A 22146-nucleotide genomic window follows, 5' to 3' on the forward strand; every position below is an offset into this window, starting at 1 on the left:
GAGATTTTTTTTAAGGGTGCACTCTTTGTTGAATGAAGTTTCCATATGACCAAAAGTCTTCAATAAGTTCTAAAACTCTTGCCTCTGAAGATCTGTGTTTACTCTTATTCCTACAGAAAGGTATCCCTAAACTAGTTAAGAACGATAGCCATAACTAGATGTTATAGGGCACACAGGTCTCAGATACCAGAAGCTGACAGTCTCCTTCCAGACATAAAGGGATACCCAGCAGAGATTCTTTAGAGCTGGAGAGCTGGGAAACACCAAATTATCTGACATTTAGGGTAACACAATTCTCATTTTTTATATGGGACAGTATGTATTTTACTACGGACTACAAAGCATCAGAGGATGGACAGTGACAGTTAATATGATTCCTCTCATTGCCCATAGGTAGGCCACCGATCCAAATGGATCCTGAGTTCAGACAGAATCCTTACCTCCTGATAAGGTTGAGTGAGGATTATTAGGTGAGCCACAGACTAAGGAATGTTTCAGAAAGCAGTTTTCTAGGTGTGGTTTGGATTTAAAAAAAAAAAAAATTCTCCAGGCCGGGCGTGGTGGCTCACGCCTGTAATCCCAGCAATTTGGGAGGCCAAGGCGGGCAGATCACAAGGTCAAGATATTGAGACCATACTGGCCAACCAACACGGTGAAACCCTGTCTCTACTAAAAATACAAAAATTAACTGGGCGTAGTGGCGCATGCCTGTAGTCCCAGCTACTCGGCAGGCTGAGGCAGGAGAATTGCTTGAACCCGGGAGGCAGAGGTTGCAGTGAGCCGAAATAGCGCCACTGCACTTCAGCCCGGGCAACAGAGAGAGACTCCATCTTAAAAAAAAAAAAAAAAAAAAAAAGTTCTCCTCCTATTTATTACTTGTCCCTTCCTATGATCTCACTCTATCTTCACTCCAAGTCTTCAGCAAGACTGTATATGAACTATGTGATAGGAGGTACTGTTTCAAGGCTGACAGTGGGCCATTTTATCTATACCACAAGTATTGCTGAAATGCAAACATTTAGACTTCTTTGCCACTTTCTATTCCAGAAATAAAGGATGAAATTCTAAAATACTGGTTAATTTTATATGTGAGATAGCCACAGAAATTGTAAAAGATGAGAAGAAAAGCAGTTTAAGTGAGGAAACAATGAGAGAAAACCTATTAGAAAATTGAAACTTGATTTTGATTAACTAGGAAGTCTTCAAAAACAAACTAAAGGAGGCTGGGTTTAGTAGCTCCTGCCTGTATTCTTAGCACTTTGGGAGGAGGATCACTTGAGACCAGGAGTTTGAGGCTGCAGTGAGCTATGACTGCACCACTGCACTCCAATCTGGGTGACAGAGTGAGAGACCCCGGCTCTGAAAAAACAAAAATAAATAAAAGCAATTGAAGGGAAATCATTCCACAATTTAAACTTGCTTTATGCAGTGGATGCATTCCTGAAAGGCTATTATTATTTTATCAGGGCTTCATATCATATAAAGAAATGGAATTCACGATGACAAACCTACGGAAATGCATTTTCTTCTTCTCTTTTTTTCATAGCTTCCTACTCAGACTAGGAAAATGCATTTTCTTTTTTTTTTTTGAGATGGAGTTTCAATCTTGTTGCCCAGGCTGGAGTGCAATGGCGCGATCTCGGCTCACCGCAACCTCCACCTCCCAGGTTTAAGCGATTCTCCTGCCTCAGCCTCCCTGGTAGCTGGGATTACAGGCACGTGCCACCATGCCTGGCTAATTTTGTATTTTTAGTAGAGACGGGGTTTCTCCATGTTGGTCAGGCTGGTCTCGAACTCCCGACATCAGGTGATCTGCCTGCCTCGGCCTCCCAAAGTGCTGGGATTACAGGCATGAGCCACCGCACCCGGCCTCTTTTTTTAAAGAAAAAAAAAAAGACAAGAGTCTTGCTCTGTCGCCCAGGCTGGAGTGCAGTGGTGCAATCTCGGCTCACTGCAGCCTCTGTCTCCTGGGTTCCAGCGAGTCTCCTGCCCCAGCCTCCTGGATAGCTGGGATTACAGACACACGCCACCACACCCAGCTAATTTTTGTATTTTTAGTAGAGACGGAGTTTCACCATGTTGGCTGGGCTGGTCTCAAACTCCTGACCTTGTGATCTGACCACCTTGGACTCCCAAAGTGCTGGGATTACAGGTGTGAGCCACCACACCCGGCCTGCAGGGTCCAATGTCTTATTTGCCACTATCACTAGTACCAAGCACAGTGCCTACCACTGTTGAGTGACCCCTCCTGTAATAAACTTACACTACTGCCTCCCAAATGAAGCCCCTCTCCCAGTATTTATGCCTAGACCTATTTCCTTAATGGTGGGGACTAAACAAGCAAGAGGAGCAGAGACGGGGTACAGAACAGACACTTAGCTGAGGAACATTAAGACCAAAATTTCAGAGCAAAGTAGGACTGCAACAAGTATTTCTTAAGAGGCTATGTGCAAGGTGGTTCCTCAAGTCTAGAAGACCCAAGCCTCAGGCTTCCTCCAGAAAAGCAGTCTGGGAGACAGAAAATTTACAAATCAACTGGCTGACCGGACTAAGCCCCGGAATCCTGTGTCAATGCGTTTTAAACTAAGGCGAGATGCTTTTTGGTAGGCTGCCTCTTCTCATGAGCTGGTGGGTACTTCAAGTCTATGATTTGATTCTCATTTCTTAAAAAAGAATGAGTATGTATGGTAGTTGGGTATGGTATAGGTATGGTATAAATTTCAGGTGGAAATAGGAATTAAAGGATCTGATTTGCCTTGGTGGGGGAAGAAAAAGGCCATAAAAGAGAATCGCACTTAAAGGTACATTGTTGAAAAATCTAAACTATAAAATTAATTACCTGCCATTATTACATCAACAACAAAAAGGCATTTTATTTTATTATTTTTATTTTTTTTGAGACGGTGTTTCACTTTTGTCACCCAGGATGGAGTGCAATGGTGCGATCTTGGCTCACTGCAACCTCCACCTCCCAGGTTCAAGCAGTTCTTCTGCTTCAGCCTCCTGAGTAGCTGGGATTACAGATGTCTGCCACCATGCCCAGCTAATTTTGTTTGTATTTTTAGTAGAGACGGGGTTTCATCGTGTTGGCCAGGCTGGTCTCAAACTCCTAACCTCAGGTGATCTGCTCACCTCGGCCTCCCAAAGTGCTGGGATTATTACAGGCATAAGCCACTGTGCCCAGCCCAAAAAGGCATTTTAAACAAAAATTCTGACGTTTAAAAACTGAAAATATATCGCACCACTGCACTCCTGCCTGGGCAACAGAGCAAGACTCTGTCTCAAAAAAACAAAACAAAAAACAAAAAACTCTGAAAATATGAGCCCAGGAGTTCGAGGCTGCAATGAGCCAATACTGCACCTTTGTGCTTCTGCCTGGGCGACAGAGTGAGACCTTGTCGGTAAGAAAAAAAAAAACTGAAAACAGAAAAGAGGGCTTTTACAATGTTGATGAACTCATCTTAGAGTGCATGATTTATAAATACATAAATATCCATGCGTACTTTTACAGTGATAACTCCTGGGAAAATGAGAATGTTAAAAAAGCCAATCTAGACAGAATCCTTCTCATTCCACCTGCCTCTTTATGTTGGTAATACCAGGAGTCTTAAGAGAGCTGCTGTGGTCTATGTCACATTCATCCCAGCCTCCTTTCTAATCCTGTAGCTGATGATGAAAATGTGATAAATCTTCTGGCTTAGCTTTGATGCTGGGAAAAAAAGAAAAGAAAAGGTTACATAACCATGTAGTCCAGTGAATCAAATTCATCTTCATAAATTAAAATATAGCAGTGATGTAATATTTATGTACTATCCAGACAGTAAGTATACTCAGAAATTATTAATATTTTACAACATACAGAAAATTCAGCAAAACATTGACCACACCATCCATTTGGAAGCCAGAACTTGATTTTCCTGTCTTGTCACTTGCAATCTATAAATGTTCACAATTTAAAGTGATAATGGAAATGCTTAAAATACAACTTTTTCTGGCATGCTTTGCAGTGAAAGGTTCTAAAAGCAGAGTCACACAAACACTTATTGTTCTAAATTAAAAGCAGTCAGTTCAGGTAGTAATTCACAACATTTCACATTGAGTCAGGATATTTAGATGTGAAGGTTATATATTTCTGGATTTCACACTATTAGAAACTGTAAAAGCTTGTCTTCAAATAGTGGTGAAATGAAGCAGAGCTATTCTTTCTGGTTACTCTCTAGCACCTTTGGTAAATTTAAACTTGGCTTTAGACAACTTTTAAACAGGGTGTGAAAAAATCACTTTGGCTGTCACCTTGTATTTGAATGAATTTCCTTAACATTTAGCAGTGCAAGTGAATCAATCTGAGAGTCTTTTTAGTAATCAGAGATTTCAAGGTATGACCTATTTCCTAGTTAGACCAGTGAGTGCTTTTTCTTTTTATTTGAGACGGAGTCTCACTCTGTTACCCAGGCTGGAGTGCAGTGGCACGATCTTGGCTCACTGCAACCTCTGCTGCCTGGGTTCAAGCAATTCTCCTGCCTCAGCCTCCCGAGTAGCTGCGATTACAGGTACCTGCCACTGCTCCTGGCTAATTTTTGTAGTTTTTAGTAGAGATGGGGTTTCACCATTTTGGCCAGGCTGGTCTTGAACTCATGACCTCATGATCCACCCACCTCGGCCTCCCAAAGTGCTGGGATTAGAGGCGTGAGCCACTGTGCCCGGCCCCAGTCAGTCTTTTTCAGATGAAAAAACAAAATTCCTCAGCAAAAGCAAATTATAGGAAGACTTTCACCATTTAGGAGAATGTGGTATTACCTAAAGAAACCATCTTAAGTCCAAAGAGAAAAAAATCCCCTAAGCCATCTCTCAAATGACAGGACAGACCAAGGCTATGGAAGCATACAGCTGCCGCCGGTTTGGGCTGCTGTGTATACCATCTTTTCCACAGGTGTTTGCAGGTGATACACTACTGACTCATAAGCTCCAGACAAGACTGGTCTGTGGGATCAGACACACCTTTTCTGGCTTCTATTTCTAGTGGATAAAGAGTAAAAGACAAGTAGCTCCAATGAGCGTTTATCTTGAGGTACAACTTAGACCTCTGATTTAACTAATCTGACAGGCTGATTTTTTTTAACTTTGGAGACAGGGTCTCACTCTGTCACCCAAGCTGGAGTGCAGTGGTACGATCATGGCTAACTGCAGCTTCAACCTCCCAGGCTCAAGTGATCCTCCCACCTCAGCCTCTCGAGTAGCTGGGACCACAGGCATGCACAACTATGCCCAGGTAGTTTTTATTTTATTTTTTGTTGCAACAAAAGTCTCACTATGCTGCCCAGGTTGGTCTGGAACTCCTGGGCTCAAGCAATTCTCCCACCTCGGCTTCCCAAAGTGCTGGGATTACAGGCAGAGCCACTGGGCCAGGCTGATTTTTTTTTTTTTTTTAATACTCACCAACATTTGCACCATCTTAGAATCATGGCTGCTTCCACCAAGGGAGCGGCAGCTCTAGTACCTCAGAGCTTGCCAAGATGACACAATGCACAAAAGCAGGCACACTTGTTTTTCTAACTTTTCTTTCAAATTTCTTTTTCTTTCTTTTTTTTGAAACAGTCTCACTCCGTTGCCCAGGCTAGAGTACAGCGGTGCCATCTCGGCTCACTGCAACCTCCGCCTTCCAGGCTCAAGCGATTCTCTTGCCTCAGCCTCAAGAGTAACTGGGACTACAGGCATGTACTACCATGCCCGGCTAATTTTTGTATTTTTAGTTGACAGGGTTTTGCCATGTTGGCCAGGCTGGTCTCAAACTTTCAACCTCAAATGATCCGCCCACCTTAGCCTCCCAAAGTGCTGGGATTATAGGCATGAGCCACTGCACCTGGCCTTTCAAATTTCATCGTCATTTTTCTTTTTTTTATTATTATTTTTTGAGACAGAGTCTCACTCTGTCGCCCAGGCTGGAGTGCAATGACACGATCTCCGCTCACTGCAACCTCTGCCTCCCGGGTTCAAGTGATTCTCCTGCCTCAGCCTCTTGAGTAGCTGGGATTACAGGCACGTGCCACCACGCCCAGCTAATTTTTGTATTTTTAGCAGAGACGGGGTTTCACCATGTTGGTCAGACTGGTCTCAAACTCCTGACCTCGTGACCTGCCTGCCTCGGCCTCCCAAAGTGTTAGATTACAGGCATGAGCCACCACGCCCAGCCTTCATAGTCACTTTTCATACTGCCATTTTCCCTCTTGGGATAAAAATGTTCTCAGAAAAAAATGGACCACGTAAAATTAGGTTGACAGCTTCTTTCTTTGAGTCAATAATGATAGCTTCCTAGTCAATCACTCCTTTCTCCTTAAGACATTACCTTGGAAATATTAATTCTGACAGTCATAGCAATGACATCTTTCCTGAGTCAGCTGCTGCTCTTTGTTAATTATCGCTCATTAATTGGTAAGGTGAGCAACCACAAAGGCTGCCAGCAGTAGCCTAGGATGGCAGTTAGATAATCAAGATTGTTTAGTCAATGTATGTGTGTTTGAATCCCCTTTCAAAAGAAAAAAAATCATATACTGCAACTGTCCAACAAATTCCACCTGTCAGAAACCAATGCTCATTTCTTTTCTCAGACTTAAAAAAAGAGCTGGACAGATTGCAGAGATCTACTTGCCTCAAAGCTGCAGAACAGCCATAAAGTATTTTTAAAATCTTAAAGAGCTTATGTCTCCAAATCATCATCACTGTCTGTCTTGAGATACCAACAATGCCAGGCAATTTACTTCCACTTGGTAGCTAGCTTTAAAACCCAACTAAACTCTAATTTTTTAGCTAAAGCATCAATTCTGGGCAGAACAACAACAGACATTTTCAGGTGTATGGCTGGACATCAGGAGTATTTTGTCTATGGGCTGGCAATGTTGCCTAATGTTTTTCAGCATCCTCTGTCATGTGTGCAAAAACTGCAGGCAAAGGACGAAACTGCTGCAAAGTCCTCATGGCTCTCTTTCCAGTGGCATTCAATGGAGACGGGACAGCCTTCAATACCACACAAATTTGTCATGGTACATAGATCAGATGACTCGTTCTCAGAATGGGCTTATCTGGAAGAGTCTAAAAGATTCACCAGGCACAGTGACTCACACCAGCACTTTAGGAGGCTGAGGCAGGTGGATCATTTGAGACTAGCCTGGGGAACATGGCGAAACCCAGTCTCTACAAAAATTAGCCAAGCATGGTGGTACACACCTGTAGTCCCAGCTACTGGGGAGGCTAAGGTGCAAGGATCACTTGAGCCTGGCAGGTCAAGGCTGCAGGTAGCCGTGAGCAAGCCACTGCACTCCAGCCTGAGCCACAGAGAGAGACCCCTGTCTCAAAACAAAACTGGCAAAACTCTATGCACCCTCTAAGTATCTCACTTTTCAGGATCAGCTGAATTTCACTTACAGTGGCATCAACAGACTAAAGTTAAACCTGGCTACTTAGAAAAACATAAGTTTTATTTGAAGGAAGTTGCAACACAATTCAAAAATGCTATAGAAGTATGGCCTCTGTATAGGCTTCTTCCACATAGCTAACTGCTAATGATTAGTAAGATGGCGGCACTGGTTTCAAGAAGATAATTTCATGCCTGAGGACTCTTCTCTGTAGACTCACACTGTGCAATGACAGTGTCAAGAATGAACATCCCAGGGCAGGGGCTCTGTACATTTTTTAGGTATAAGACCCCTTTAGGATGTTTCAGAAAGACCCTTCCTAACACACACACACACACACACACACACACACACACACACTTCACACTGGTCTATAGATAATGTTTGGGACGTGCCAAACCTCCTTAGTCTCCTACTGGGGTCTGCAGCCCAATGTCATTAGGTGTTCTGATCTCTAATACCCAACATGACTGGAAAGAGTTCAGATACCTTTCAGAAAACATACAAGACAGAGAAGTATAACGGAGAACTGATATAAAAAATCAGAAAACCTTGCTGGGCACAGTGGCTAACGCGTGTAATCCCAGCACTTTGGGAAGCTGAGGTGGGTGGATCACATGAGGTCAGGAGTTCGAGAACAACTTGGCCAATATGGTGAAACCTCATCTCTACTAAAAAATACAAAAAAATAGCCACGCGTGGTGGCAGGCACCTGTAATCCCAGCTTCTTGGGAGGCTGAGGCAAAGGATCGCTTAAACTCGCGAGGCAGAGGTTGCAGTGAGCTGAACCATTGCACTCCAGCCTGGGCAACAAGACCAAAACTCCATCTCAAAAAAAAAAGGAAAATCAGAAAACCTCTTAGAAACAAAAAGGAAAGAATCTACCACAAGCAGTTAAAAAATAAAGGCTCGGCCAGGTGCAGTGGCTCACGCCTGTAATCCTAGCACTTTGGGAAGCTGGGCAGATCACTTGAGGCCAGGAGTTCAAGACCAGCCCGGACAACATGGCAAAACCCTTTCTCTACTAAAAATACAAAAATTAGCTGGGTGTGGTGGCACCCGGCTGTAATCCCAGCTACTGGGGAGGCTGCAGCGCTAGAATCACTTGAGCCTGGGAGGCAGAGGTTGCAGTGAGCTGAGATTGTGCCACTGCACTCCAGCCTGGGTGACAAAGTGAGCCTCTATCTAAAAAATAAATTAAAAATAAAGGCTCACCTCATTCCCTGCCTACCTCTGCCCCTGCCCCTGCCCCATAAGGTATACTCCAGCAGCCAGAAACTATCTAGCTCCTCCCTGGCTGGGCCCCAAGAACCTTACTATAGAACACCCAAGGACTGCCCACTATTTTTTTAAGTATTACATGAGAAGATCCAAAAAGCCACACACTCCCAATTCACACTGCTCCCTGGTTAAAAACAGTAGCCCCTTTTTAAAAGCTGATTTTAGTCCTGGTGCGGTGGCTCACACCTGTAATCCCAGCACTTTGGGAGGCCGAGGCGGGCGGATCACAAGGTCAGGAGATCGAGACCATCCTGGCTAACGCGGTGAAACCCAATTTTGTAAAAATACAAAAAAAAAAAAAAAAAAAAAAAAAATTGGCTGGGCGTGGTGGCAGGCGCCTGTAGTCCCAGCTACTCAGGAGGCTGAGGCAGGAGAATGGCGTGAACCTGGGAGGCAGAGCTTGCAGTGAGCCCAGATCGCACCACCGCACTCCAGCCTGGGCGACACAGGGAGACTCCCTCTCAAAAACAAACAAACAAACAAACAAAAACAAAAAAACAGCTGATTTTACTTACTTATTTTTTGTCAGGAGTACTGTGTTGAGGTAACAGCTGATTTTAAAAACATAATAGCATCTGGAAAACCAACCTGAAGCTTTTCCCCAGGTTCAGATTAAAACTAAAAGAATACTTTTTTAAGAAAAACAAACCATCCTGAAAATCAAGTGGGGTGTGCTATTTGGGACTGAAATACTTTATGAGCAACTGAGAATCCGATTAGTTCCTTGACACCCATATGGAAGAGGACCTCTATATGTGCCCCACCTCCCAAGACAAGACCTAAATGTGGAGGAATGGGCTTACCTATGTTTCTAAGGGCAGACCTAAAAAGGGGCCAGCAGCTTTTTACTCTACTGCTTCAGTCGATTTTATAAGTATTTTCTGAGTACCTTCTCTGGGGTATAAGTATACTAGGTTTGGGAGTTGTAAAGACTAAATAAAACTTTAGACACCATCTCTAAGGTCACAACTGCTTTAAAAGAGGCCTGGATAAAGTGCCAAAGGAACTTCGGAAGATAAAGCGAGCAATTAATTCTGCTGCCTGAGCAGACAAATGTGAAACAAGCATGTTTTGGGGGTGATTCTGAAAAGTATTAATAGCTGGGATGCCCAGCTCCATATTCTGAGGTTCTTTCTGCCACATTCTGTAGCCCCAGCTCCAGCGTCCAGATTCAAGACTCTAGGCAAGACTCACTGTAAAAAGCCCATCGCCTGAGATCAGACCCCACAGGATAGAGAACAGCTATGCCATCGACATTGCTCCAGGCACGTTCTTATCAGCAAATCAGAGAAGCCAAACAAGTCAGGTCGGCACTCACACCCGGGGTAAGGATGAGTTAGTTACTCTCTTACCAATGAGATTTTTTAACAAGTAGGAAACTTAAGTATTCTAGCCAACATCTTTTTAAACATCAAGCAAAAATCTCAAAACAATGTTCCTAAATAACCGGAAGAGGTTAAGCTTATGTGTTACCTCATCAACAATGCATAATTTACCACAGTCAGTTGTCAACTACTTATGAAAAGGCTTATACCAATTATGGGGAAATAAAAATGAAAGGGTATAGGTCTTTGGGGCAGTAAACAAGAGCATTCAAAAACAATATACTCTAATATAGTGTCATCAAGGCAGGGACTGTTAACTCTACACCATTTCATCACATGCACTTGGAAATCCTATTTACCTTTTTCATTAATTCACTTCTGGTAGTAAATTGTGGCAGGTCTTCCACTTCAATCCCATCGGCCATTTCCATCACCTTGTCTAAAAGGTCTTTATTGTAACTGCACAATAAAAAGTAGTAAGGTAAAAACCTTGGAAGAATTGTCACTGTGGATTAATAAGAAACTGCAGGTTGCTCAACTATAAAATCAGCTCTCAGAGAACTGACCTGATACTGCAGGGCAAACCTATACATGTTCAGCACAAGGTTTTGAGATGGAGTCTTGCTCTGTCCCCCAGGTTGGAGTGCAGTGGTATGATCTCGGCTCACTGCAACCTCCATCTCCCAGGTTCAAGCAATTCTGCCTCAGCCTCCCGAGCAGCTGGGATTACAGGCGTGTGCCACCACGCCTGGCTAATTTTTTATTTTTAGTAGAGACAAGAGTTTCACCATGTTGGCCAGGCTGGTCTCCAACTCCTGACCTCAAGTGATCCTCCTCCCAAAGTGCTAGGATTACTGGCGTGAGACACCGTGCCTGGCCCTGTGAACACTTCTTGCTTGTAGATACAGAAGTGGACTTCAGAAATACCAGTACAGCAGATGTTTCAAGATTTAGAAGAACAGAGGCACTGTACATCCAGCAACAGATATTCTCAGATACAGGATGAGGACCAAAATATTTTTATTTTGTAAATACATGGAATGTTAATCTAACAAAAACATTATTTATTTCCCCAATTCTCTGACATTTGCCTAACCATGGAAAACCAGGATTTCCCAGGAGCACCTAGAAGGCAGGGAAAAGGGACGGGTGCCTCTGGCATTGCTTCCCTACGTACTGTTCTAATAAACCCCAATATGTGAAGCAAAACCAAGTGGCTTAGGCCTGCAGGGGCCAAATGACCAGAGTCAGGCAGCCATAATAGGTATAGAAACCAAGATCAAACCAAGTCACCCTATTTTCCTAACACAATTTCAGGAAAATCGAGGCTCTCTAATAGGGAGTCTCAAGATTTGCCACCTTCCTCATGGAGGGGTGAAAGGAATGCCTTATCAGGCACTTCAAAAGCGGGCCTTTGTCCTTTTGGTGCTGCAGCCAGGATGAAGTGGGCTTTGAGACCTTCACAAAAAGGCATCGGCCATTTTCATAAGAGGGAAAGCAGAGAGGTGAAGCTGGTTCCTACTCAGGACCCCGTGGGCTGTGGAGTGAGGAGAAAAAGCCATAGGATACAAATTACATCCTCTCATTAGTGATTAAAATCCATCAATCCTGCCAGAAGCTGCATGGCCCCAGGTATATCACTTCTCTCCCTAAGCTTTTTCATCTGTAAAATGTGGATCTCCGTTTCTCTCTCTGCACGTTTGCCATGTAGGTGACAGGGGCTAACGGACTTCGAATGCATACTGCAAAGGTGATGGTTTGAGCTAATAATAATAGTAATACAAATAACAATAGCAACCTTTGAACCCGCCATGTATTTAGCTCTTCACCCTTTAATTATTACAGCCATCATAACCACCCTTTTACCAGAAGAGAAAACTGAGGCTCAAAGATAAGGATCTTTCCAAGGGGCCTCCAGGGTGGGAATCAGTCTTCGGGCCGACCAATGCGGATGGAGGCTGGGCCCGGGTTCAGTCTGGGGCAGAGGTTCGGGTCAGGGGGGAGCCCTGGGAGAGGCCTTGAGGGTCGGAAGATAGGGGACAGGATCAGCCGGCCGGCAGGGGTCCGCACCTGCAGCCTAGGAAGAGATGGTTGGCCCAGACCATGGAGAGGGAGAGCAGCTGGTCCAGGCGGCCACTGCCGTCGGGCGGGTCGCGGTAGTCGGGCAGGTGGCGCAGGATGAATTCCATGCGGGCCTTCCATTGCTTCTCGCTCTCTGAGTAGGACCGGAACTGCTCCGCGAAGTCGGCCGCCTGCCGCACCCCCGAAACCAGCTCCTCCACTGCGGCAGCCGCCTCGCCACCGACCATGGTGCCCGCCGCAGCCGAGGACCGGATAGCCCGCCGCCTTCCCGACGCGCACTGCGCCACCGCCTGCCGGCCAGAGGGGCCCGTTAGCGCACGACTGCTCCAGAAGACCAACCTGGAGCGCCCTCGCCCGGAGCGGCGGCCTGCGGGGGCACAGAGCGGCTCCTGGCTCCTCAGACCGCCGCAGCCCGTGGCTCCTGCCCTGGGTCTACCCAGGGATACAAGGGTCTTTTGCGGTCGACCCTGCGGGGAACCGGTGGGAAAACTGAGGTCCCTAAACACAGATTCGGAGCGCCCTCTTCCAGTTGGCAGCTGGATGCCAGCCAGAGCTATGCTGTGCCCTTGCCCTGAGAGTTTCCCGGGCACCGCCTCATCCTGAGCGACATCAGGGGGCCCGGGTCACGGTCGACTTCCAGGGGTCTCCACAGCCACGAAGGTTGGGGCCCGCCTTCCTGGAGCGAGTAATCCATCCATCCCGTGAATACTTGCCAGGCACATTGCTAGGTGCTGGAGAGGCAATGAGAGCACATTCGGAGCCCTGCTCGCCTGAACTTTACCATGGAGTGGAGGAGTGGACATTAGTGACATAATTGCTCAAGTAAATGGAGAATTTCAGCGTTGACAAGTATTAGTAAAGAGAAGTTCAGCGTGCTACAACCATGAATAAGCAAGGGACCCAATCTAGTCTTGGGGTCAGGGAAGTGATCCTGGAGAAGTGAAGAATGAGCAGTTTTCTGAGTAAAGGGGAGTCGGTCAAAGCAAGAGAGAGCATGGCCTGGTAAGAGAATTGCAAGATAGGGAGTAGGAGGGGTTGGGGGGCGGGGCAGGGCAGGTAGAGAATGGAGAAGATGAAGTTGCAGAGGTCAGCAAGGCCAGTAGGCCAGGCAGGGATCCTGGCTAGATCCCAAGAATGGGGAGCCGCTGAAGGATTTTAACCAGAACAGTGACACCTGTGTTTACAAAAGATGCTGGAGGGAGCCAGAAACAATGTGTCCAGAGGAAATGAGCAAGTTTGGACTTGGTTTTAAATAGAGACAGGGTTTCGCCATGTTGCCCAGGCTGGTCTCGAACTCCTGAGCTCAAGTGATCCGTCTCCCTCAGCCTCCCAAAATGCTGGGATTACAGGTATGAGCCATCGTAACTGGCTGGACCTGAAAGTTTTTATTTAGCTGGCATGACTCTGCTGTCTGTTAGAGTCTCAGGTAGCAGACACACTAAGAGAAAAAAGAGCTTCCTTTTAAGTGGTGAATTTTCCATCCCTGGAAGCATTCAACTACAGTAACTGGGTGTTAGGGCTCAGAAACCAATACCCCAAAATGTATTTTGACATGCTGAACTGATGAAGAAGCCTCTAGGTCTCTGTGACCTCCCCCACCAACGCACACTCCTGTCTGTCAATTCTTTGTTCCTCCCAAAGCACAAGATGAAGTTGTTCCCTTATCTGCCTAAATTTAGTCCAGAACGCCAAAGGAAACAATTATCTCTGGTTACCTCCCTGAGTTTTCATTAAGTGAATTTGTTTTGCAGGAGGAAAGACTGAAGTATGGTCAACACACTAGGACAGACTTTTGTCACAAACCCTTGTCTCCTCTGCAGGCCCAACAGACTTTGTCCCAGGCCATTGCATGTTCTTCAAGCCCATTGAATTACCCTAAAAATCATTTACTACCCATCTAAAATATTCACACTCTGGATGATGGGGTAATCACTCTGTGATTAACTATGCACATTAATAAACTTGTATGTCTTTTCTCCTTTTTTTTTTTTTGAGAGCAAATTTCACTCTTTTTGCCCAGGCTGGAGTGCAATGGTGTGATCTCTGCTCACCGCAACTTCTGCCTCCCAGGTTCAAGTGATTCTCCTGCCTCAGCCTCCTGAGTAGCTGGGATTACAGGCACCTGACATCACGCCCGGCTAATTTTGTATCTTTAGTAGAAACGGGGTTTCACCATGTTGACCAGGCTGGTCTCGAACCCCTGATCTCAGGTGGTCCAAGCTCCTCGGCCTCCCAAAGTGATGGGATTATAGTCATGAGCCACAGTGCCTGGCTGCCTTTTCTCCTCTTAATCTGCCTTTTGTCAATTGATTTTCGCTAACCTTCAGAGAGCAAAGGAAAGTTTTCCCTTCACACAAGGAGTCACTTGAGCCTTCACCAGCTTTGAGAGATTATTGACCTAATAGGCTTCCCCATTGCCCCCAGTCAAATGTGAGGTTGGGGTACAGAGGTGAGCCTAGAATCCATGATCTAGGGCTCCAGTGCAGGTCCTGTATTGTGAGTGTGGCCTGTGGGGAGAGCTGATTACATCCTGTCTGCTGCTTCTGCAGCTTCTTTTGGGGCATCAGGGTCCCCAGAAATCAGAGACTCAACAAAGCATGGAAATACAGGGCAGTCCGCACAGAATGAGCCTGAAGACCCAGCACCAAGCTCAGTGATATGGCATAATGGTTAACAACAGGGAGGCATGATATTCATGCTCATGTGGGCAAGCAAAGTGTCAACAGGCCCGTGAGACCAAAGACAGAGTCAGCTACTCCCAGCAATCAGGAATTGGTGCACAGACCTAAAAGTCCCCAAAGTGAGTGCAGATCACACGTCCTGAGAGGCTCGTTAAAATGACAGACTCCCCCAGGCTCACCACTGGATGTTAAGAATCAAGGCCCCAGGTAATTCTGCTTCCACCTGCCGCTGACCAAACTTAGAAAAACTCAAAAGTTAGACTGGGAGTGGTGGCTCATGCCTGCAATCCCAGCACTTTGGGAGGCCAAGGCGGGCAGATCACGAGGTCAGGAGATCAAGACCATCCTGGCTAACATGGTGAAACCCCGTTTCTATTAAAAATACAAAAAATTAGCCGGGCGTGGTAGCAGGCGCCTGTAGTCCCAGCTGCTCCGGAGGCTGAGGCAGGAGAATGGTGTGAACCCAGGAGGCAGAGCTTGCAGTGAGCCACAGAGCTTGCAGTGAGCCAAGATCACGCCACTGCACTCCAGCCTGGGCGACAGAGCAAGACTCCATCTTAAAAAAAAAAAAGAAAAGAAAAGAAAAAAAAAAAGAAAAAATATATATTTCAAACTTATGGAAAATTATGGAGAATAATGTAACAGACACCACATTACCTGCTCCAACAACATGAACCTTTCCCATATTTGCTTTGAGGTGTTGTTGCTGTTTAATAGACTTTTTTTTTTTTTAGAGCTGTTTTACGTTCAAAGCAAAACAATAAATGTGCCAGGCGCGTAGCTCATGCCTGTAATCACAGCACTTTGAGGGGCCAAGGCAGGAGGAATGCTTGAGCCCAGGAGTTCATGACCAGCCTGGCCAACATGGTGAAACCCCATCTCTACAAAAACTACAATAATTAGCTGGGAGTAATGGCACTTGCCTGTAGTGCCAGCTACTCAGGAGGCTGAGGCAGGAGGATTGCCTGAGCCCAGGAGTTCAAGGCTACAGTGAGCTATGATTAAAAAAGAACACTAAAGGATGTAAGATTTTACTCCTACTTTCAACCTAACAAGTATCCATACAACAATTTCAAAGGATACTGGCAAAAGACACAGATCTTGAGACAAAGACAAAGATCTTTATTACTCACAGCACAACAAACAGCATGAGCTTCATGTTTGCCCTGGTTCCCCTTGTCCCCCAAGTCCCACAGGGACTATGCTAAGGGGCCCAGTTAGATGAGGTATACAAAGTGGGTTTGTATCACAGCTGAGGAACTCTAAATTGAAAGAACATCAATAATTAATAAAGAAGAACTACAAGCATATTTGCCCAACCTTTTCTCCAGAGCAATTACTTTTATCTGGACAGTAAATAAACCTGCACTTTGCTCTGGAGATAGAAACTATCTCTTTTTTTTTTTTTTTTTTTTTTTTGTAAGTATCTAATTGCTCCAGCAGAGTCTGTTGAAAAGACTATTCTTTCACTCAATTGCCTTGGTAACTTTGTCAAAAATCAATTAACCATATATATATGTGTGAGTCTATTTCTGGACTCTGTATTCTGTTCCACTGATCTATGTGTCCATCCTTTTGCTAATACCATATTGTGGCATTTGTTGTTGTTGTTGTTGTTTTTGAGACGCAGTTTCACTCTTCTTGCCCAGGCTGGAGTGCAATGGTGCTATCTCGGCTCACTGCAACCTCCACCTCCTGGGCTCAAGTGATTCTCCTGCCTCAGCCTCCGGAGTAGCTGGGACTACAGGCGCCTGCTACCATGCCCAGCCAATTTTTTGTATTTTTAATAGAAACGGGGTTTCACCATGTTAGCCAGGCTGGTCTTGAACTCCTGACCTCAGGTGATCCGCCCACCTTGGCCTCCCAAAGTGCTGGGATTACAGGCATGAGCCACGGCGCCCAGCCCGTTTTTGTTTTTGAGACAGAGTCTTACTCTGTCACCCAAGCTGGAGTGCAGTGGCACGATCTTGGCTCACTGCAACCTCTGCCTCCCAGATTCAAGCAATTCTTCTGCCTCAGTCTCCAAAGTAGCTGGGACTATAGACGTGCACCACCACACCTGGCTAATTTTTTTTTCTTTTTTTTTTTGGTAGAGATGGGGTTTCTCCATGTTGGTCAGGCTGGTCTTGAACTCCTGACCTCAAGTGATTTACCTACCTCAGCCTCCCAAAGTGCTGGGATTTCAGGCATGAGCCACCACACGCAACCCATACTGTGTTGATTACTATAGCTCATGAGTTTGCAAATGTAAAGGGTGGGCTACATATAATTCCTGCTACATACATTTTTATTGTTACCTTTTTCAACCATTTAAAACTGGAAAAAGCAGTTTTAGCTTTTAAGCCCTGCAAAAACAGGCTGCAGGCTAACCTGTGGGCCAGTTTGCTAACCCTGCTATAGATTTATGGTAAGTCTTAAAATCAGGTTGTATGAGTTCTCCAAATGTGTTCTTCTTTTACAAAACTGTTTTGGCTATTTTAGCTTTTGCTTTTTGATATAAATTTTAGCATCAATTTCTAGAAATAAATGCTGCTGGTATTTTAATTGGGATTATCTTTAGTCCATAAATCAACTCGGGGAGAATTAACATCATTATATCGAATCCCCCAATCCATGAATTTGGTATATCTCTCCATTTATTTAGGCCTTCTTATTGTTGTGGTATATTTTTAAATCCAATGAAACATTAGATCTTACATATATTTACCACTTTATTTGTTATCCATTCCTTATCTATCTCTTACCCTCCATCTGGTTTCATTTTCCTTCTACCTGAAAATTTTACATTAGAAATCCTCAGGCCGGGCAAGATGGCTCATGCCTGTAATCCCGTCACTTGAGGAGGACAAGGTACAAGAATTGCTTCAGCCAAGGAGTTCAAGACCAGCCTTAATTAATTAATAAAAAAATTAATTAAGCTGGGCATGGTAGCTCATGCCTGTAATCCCAGCACTTTGGGAGGCCAAAGTGGGCAGATCACCTGAGGTCAGGAGTTTGAGACCAACCTGGCCAAAATGGTGAAACCCTATCTCTACTAAAAATACAAAAATGGTGGCTCATGCCTGTAATTCCAGCACTTTGGGAGGGCGAGGTGGGCGGGTCACCTGAGGTCAGGAGTTCAAGACCAGCCTGGCCAACATGGTGAAACCCTGTTTCTACTAAAAATACAAAAAATTAGCCAGGTGTGGTGGTGCATGCCTGTAATCCCAGCTACTCGGGAGGCTGAGGCAGGAGAATTGCTAGAACCCAGGAGGCAGAGGCTGCAGTGAGCCGAGATTGCACCACTGCACTCCAGCCTGGGCAGCAGAGGGAAACTCCGTCTCAAATAATAATAATAATAATAATACAAAAATTAGCTGGGCGTGGTGGCCCGTGCCTGTAATCCCAGCTACTTGGGAGGCTGAGGCAGGAGAATCACTTGAACCCAGTGGGTGGAGGTTTCAGTGAGCTGAGATCGCCACTGCACTCCAGCTTGGGCCACAGAGCAAGACTCCATCTCAAAAATAAACAAACAAACAAACAAACAAAAAGTTGCCAGGTGTCATGGCATGTGTCTGTGATCCCAGCTACTCAGGAGGCTAAGCAAGATCCTGTCTCAAGAAAAAAAAAAAAAAATTCTGTAGTACGAGTCTGCTGGGGCCAAGTTCATTCACCTGTTGTCTACCTGGAAAATGTCTTTATTTTGCCTTCTGTATTAGTCACATGACTGCATAACAAATTGCTCCAAAATGTAGTGACTTAAAATATAAATATTATCTCATAGTTTCTGTGAATCAGGAATTCAAGACTGTCTTAATTTGTTTTCTGGTGTTTCAGTTATGTGAAGGTTTGTCTGGCGCTGGAGGATCTACCTCCGAGATGGCTCATTCACATGGCTGTTTGCAGCAGATCTCAGTTCATTACTACATGGATCTCTCCACAAGACTGCTTGAGTGTCTTCACGTGGCAGGGGGTCTTCCTTCAGAGTAAGTGAACCAAGAAAAAGCAAGGAAGAAGCCATGCTATCTTTTGTGACTTGGGGTCATAGGTCACATGCCATCATTTTTTACTTACTGTATTCATTGAAAGTGAGTCACTAAGTCCAGTACACATTCACAAGTAGGGAAATTAGGCTCCACCTTTTCTTTTCCATTTTTTTTTTCTTTTGAGACACAGTCTCACTCTGTTGCCAAGGCTGGAGTGCAATGGCACATTCGAGGCTCACTGCAACCTCAACCTGCTAGACTTAAGTGATCCTCCCACCTCAGCCTCCCAAGCAGCTGGTACACACCACCACGTCCAACTGATTTTAAAAAATTTTGGCTGGGCGTGGTGGCTCACACCTGTAATCCCAGCACTTTGGGAGGCCGAGGTGGGCAAATCACAAGGTCAAGAGATTGAGACCATCCTGGCCAAGGTGAAACCACGTCTCTATTAAAAATACACAAATTAGCTAGGCATGGTGGTGTGTGCCTGTCGTCCCAGCTACTTGGGAGGCTGAGCAGGAGAATTGCTTGAACCCAGGAGGTGAAGTTTGCAGTGAGTCAAGATTGTGCCACCACACTCCAGCCTGGTGACAGAGTGAGACTCTGTCTCAAAAAAACAAATTTTTTTGGTAGAGTGTATTAGTCCATTTTCACACTGCTGATAAAGACATACCTGAGACTGGGAAGAAAAAGAGGTTTAATTGGACTTACAGTTCCACATGGCTGGGGAGGCCTCAGAATCATGGCGGCAAAAGGCACTTCTTACATGGCGGTGTCAAGAGAAAAATAAGGAAGAAGCAAAAGCAGGAACCCCTGATAAGCCCATCAGATCTCGTGAGACTTATTCACTATCACAAGAATAGCATGGGAAAGACCGGCCCCCATGATTCAATTACCTTCTCCTGGGTCCCTCCCACAACACATGGGAATTCTGGGAGATACAATTCAAATTGAGATTTGGGTGGGGACACAGAGAAACCATATCATAGAGGCAAGGTCTCACTATGTTGCCCATGCTACAGCATGGCAACTCCTGTGCTTAAGCAATCCTCCCAAAGTGCTCAGCCTCCCAAAGTGCTAGGATTACAGGCATGAGCCACCGAGACCACCTTTGTTCTTCTTTTCTTTTCTTTTCTTTTTTTTTTTTTTTTTTTTGAGACAGAGTACCGCTCTGTCACCCAGGCTGGAGTGCAGTGGTGTGATCTCGGCTCACTGCAAGCTCCGCCTCCCAGGTTCACGCCATTCTCTTGCCTCAGCCTCCCGAGTAGGGCACCCACCACCACTCCCGGCTAATTTTTTGTATTTTCAGTAGAGACGGGGTTTCACCGTGTTAGCCAGGATGGTCTCGTTCTCCTGACCTCGTGATCCACCCGCCTTGGCCTCCCAAAGTGCTGGGATTACAGGTGTGAGCCACTGCGCCCAGCCTCTTCTTTTCTTTTCTTCTTCTTTTCTCCTCCTCCTCCTGCTCCTCTTCTTCTTCTTCTTTCTTCTCCTTCCTCTTCTTCTCCTTCCTCTTCCTCCTTCTCCTTCTTCTTCCTTCCTTCTTCTCCTTCCTCTTCCTCCTTTTCTTCTTCCTCCTCCTGTTTCTCCCTCCTTCTCTTTTCTCCTCCTTATTCTTATTCTTCCTCCTCTTTTCCCTCTTCTTCCTCCTCTTTTCCCTCTTCTTCCTCCTTCTAAGATTACCTTACAGAATATTCCTTACTAATTATTTTTATTAAGGACCTAGAAACCCTAAGCTAATTATGGATATTCTAGCCATGAGTGGTGATGTACACCTGTAGCCTTAGCTACTTGGGTGGCTGAGGCAGGAGCATCACTTGAACCCAGGAACTCACGCTGCAGTGACCTATAATTACATTACTGCGCTCCAGTCTGGGTGACAGAGCAAGACCCTATCTCAAAAAAAAAAAAAAAAAGAAAGAAAAGAAAAGAAAAAGAAAGAAATAGAACAAATATTTAATTTTGCATTCTCAGTATTTATAGATAACCATGTTTCCTATGTAGAATTATTAATATAATGACTTACATTAGTAGATTTTCTTATATCAAACCTTATTTCTATTCCTAGATTAAACTCCATTTGGACATAGTATATTATTCTTTCAGTGTGTTTTTGGATTTTGTTTGCTATAATTTTATTTATGATTTTTAAATATTTATTAATTAGATTGGTCTATTTTTTCTTTATTCTTATAATTATTATTATTATATTTTGGTATTGATGGAGTCAGAACATGCTACCCTAAAACATGGCACCTTGGCATTTGAGAAAGCAGCAAGAGGAAGGTCACTCTCACCATCCCTTCTCCTCTCCCTTCCCCCCAAAACAGGTCATACAACCTAGGAAGGCCTTTGCAGCCCGCCCGAGCTGCCTACAGCCGCAGAGATGTTGATGCCTAAGAAGAACCGGATTGCCATTTATGAACTCCTTTTTAAGGAGGGAGTCATCGTGGCCAAGAAGGAGGTCTACATGCCTAAGCACCCGGAGCTGGCAGACAAGAATGTGCCCAACCTTCATGTCATGAAGGCCATGCAGTCTCCCAAGTCCCGAGGCTATGTGAAGGAACAGTTTGCCTGGAGACATTTCTACTAGTACCTTATCAAAGAGGGTATCCAGTATCTCCGTGATTACCTTCATCTGCTCCTGGAAATTGTGCCTGCCACCCTATGCCACAGCCATCCAGAGACTGGCAAGCCTCAGCCTAAAGGTCTGGAGGGTAAGTGACCTGCAAGACTCACAAGAGGGGAAGCCGACAGAGATACCCACAGACAGAGTGTTTTGCCCCCTGGTGCCAACAAGAAAGCCGAGGCTGGGGCTGGGTCAGCAACTGAATTCCAGTTTAGAGGCGGATTTGATGGTGGATGTGGTCAGCCACCTCAGTAAAATTGGAGAGGATTATTTTGCATTGAATAAACTTACAGCCAAAAAAAAATTTAAGAAAACTAAAAAAAAAAACCAAAAACCTAGAAAGTTACTCTCTGACTTTCTCCCCTGAAGCAGGTCATAAGGCCCTCATTCAAGAGGTACCCTTCCTGTAGCCAGAAGACAGGAACATCCTTATTCCTGAAGACACAGAGAAAAAGAATCTAAACAAACAGGCCTTACTAGGTTTCACTGAGTTTATTATCATTAGATCATACCTTTTTTTTGTTTAAATAGGGTCTTGCTCTGTCACCCAGGCTGAAGTGTAGTGGCAATCACAGCTCACTGCAGCCTCCATCTCCCAGGCTCAAGCAATCCTCCCACCTAAGTCTCCCAGTAGCTGGGACTACAGGCCATGCCACCACGCCTAGCTAATTTTTTATTTTTTGTAGAGATGGCGTCTTGCTATGTTGCCCAGGCTGGTCTGGAACTCCTGGGCTCAAGTGATCCTCCTACCTCAGCCTCCAAAATTGCTGGGAT

The 22146-nt window shown here is 45.1% G+C and overlaps 1 protein-coding gene and 1 pseudogene across 1 annotated transcript; one reads left to right on the top strand and one right to left on the bottom strand.

Annotated features, from left to right (window-relative positions):
- Positions 1-299: 299 nt before the first annotated feature.
- On the bottom strand, positions 300-12401 carry CDKN2AIPNL (CDKN2A interacting protein N-terminal like). Its single transcript, XM_004042512.5, has 3 exons — positions 12086-12401; positions 10375-10474; positions 300-3709 (listed from the first exon to the last, which is right to left on the bottom strand). Exons 1-3 carry the CDS (start codon positions 12322-12324, stop codon positions 3698-3700), a joined length of 351 nt encoding a protein of 116 aa, XP_004042560.1. The 5' UTR covers positions 12325-12401; the 3' UTR covers positions 300-3697.
- Positions 12402-12422: 21 nt separating this feature from the next.
- On the top strand, positions 12423-21982 carry LOC101124333 (small ribosomal subunit protein eS10-like; annotated as a pseudogene).
- Positions 21983-22146: the final 164 nt, after the last annotated feature.

This window comes from Gorilla gorilla, chromosome 4 (assembly GCF_029281585.2).
Source record: "Gorilla gorilla gorilla isolate KB3781 chromosome 4, NHGRI_mGorGor1-v2.1_pri, whole genome shotgun sequence".
NCBI lineage: Eukaryota > Metazoa > Chordata > Mammalia > Primates > Hominidae > Gorilla > Gorilla gorilla.

What these genes read in the sequence shown, in the direction of transcription:
- CDKN2AIPNL (XM_004042512.5), bottom strand. Translation starts at nt 12,324, where the DNA reads ATGGTCGGTGGCGAGGCGGCTGCCGCAGTGGAGGAGCTGGTTTCGGGG. An exon ending in CATCTCTTCCTAGGCTGCAG is followed by an intron (nt 10,475 to 12,085) that starts GTGCGGACCCCT and finishes TTTATTGTGCAG; the next exon opens with TTACAATAAAGACCTTTTAG.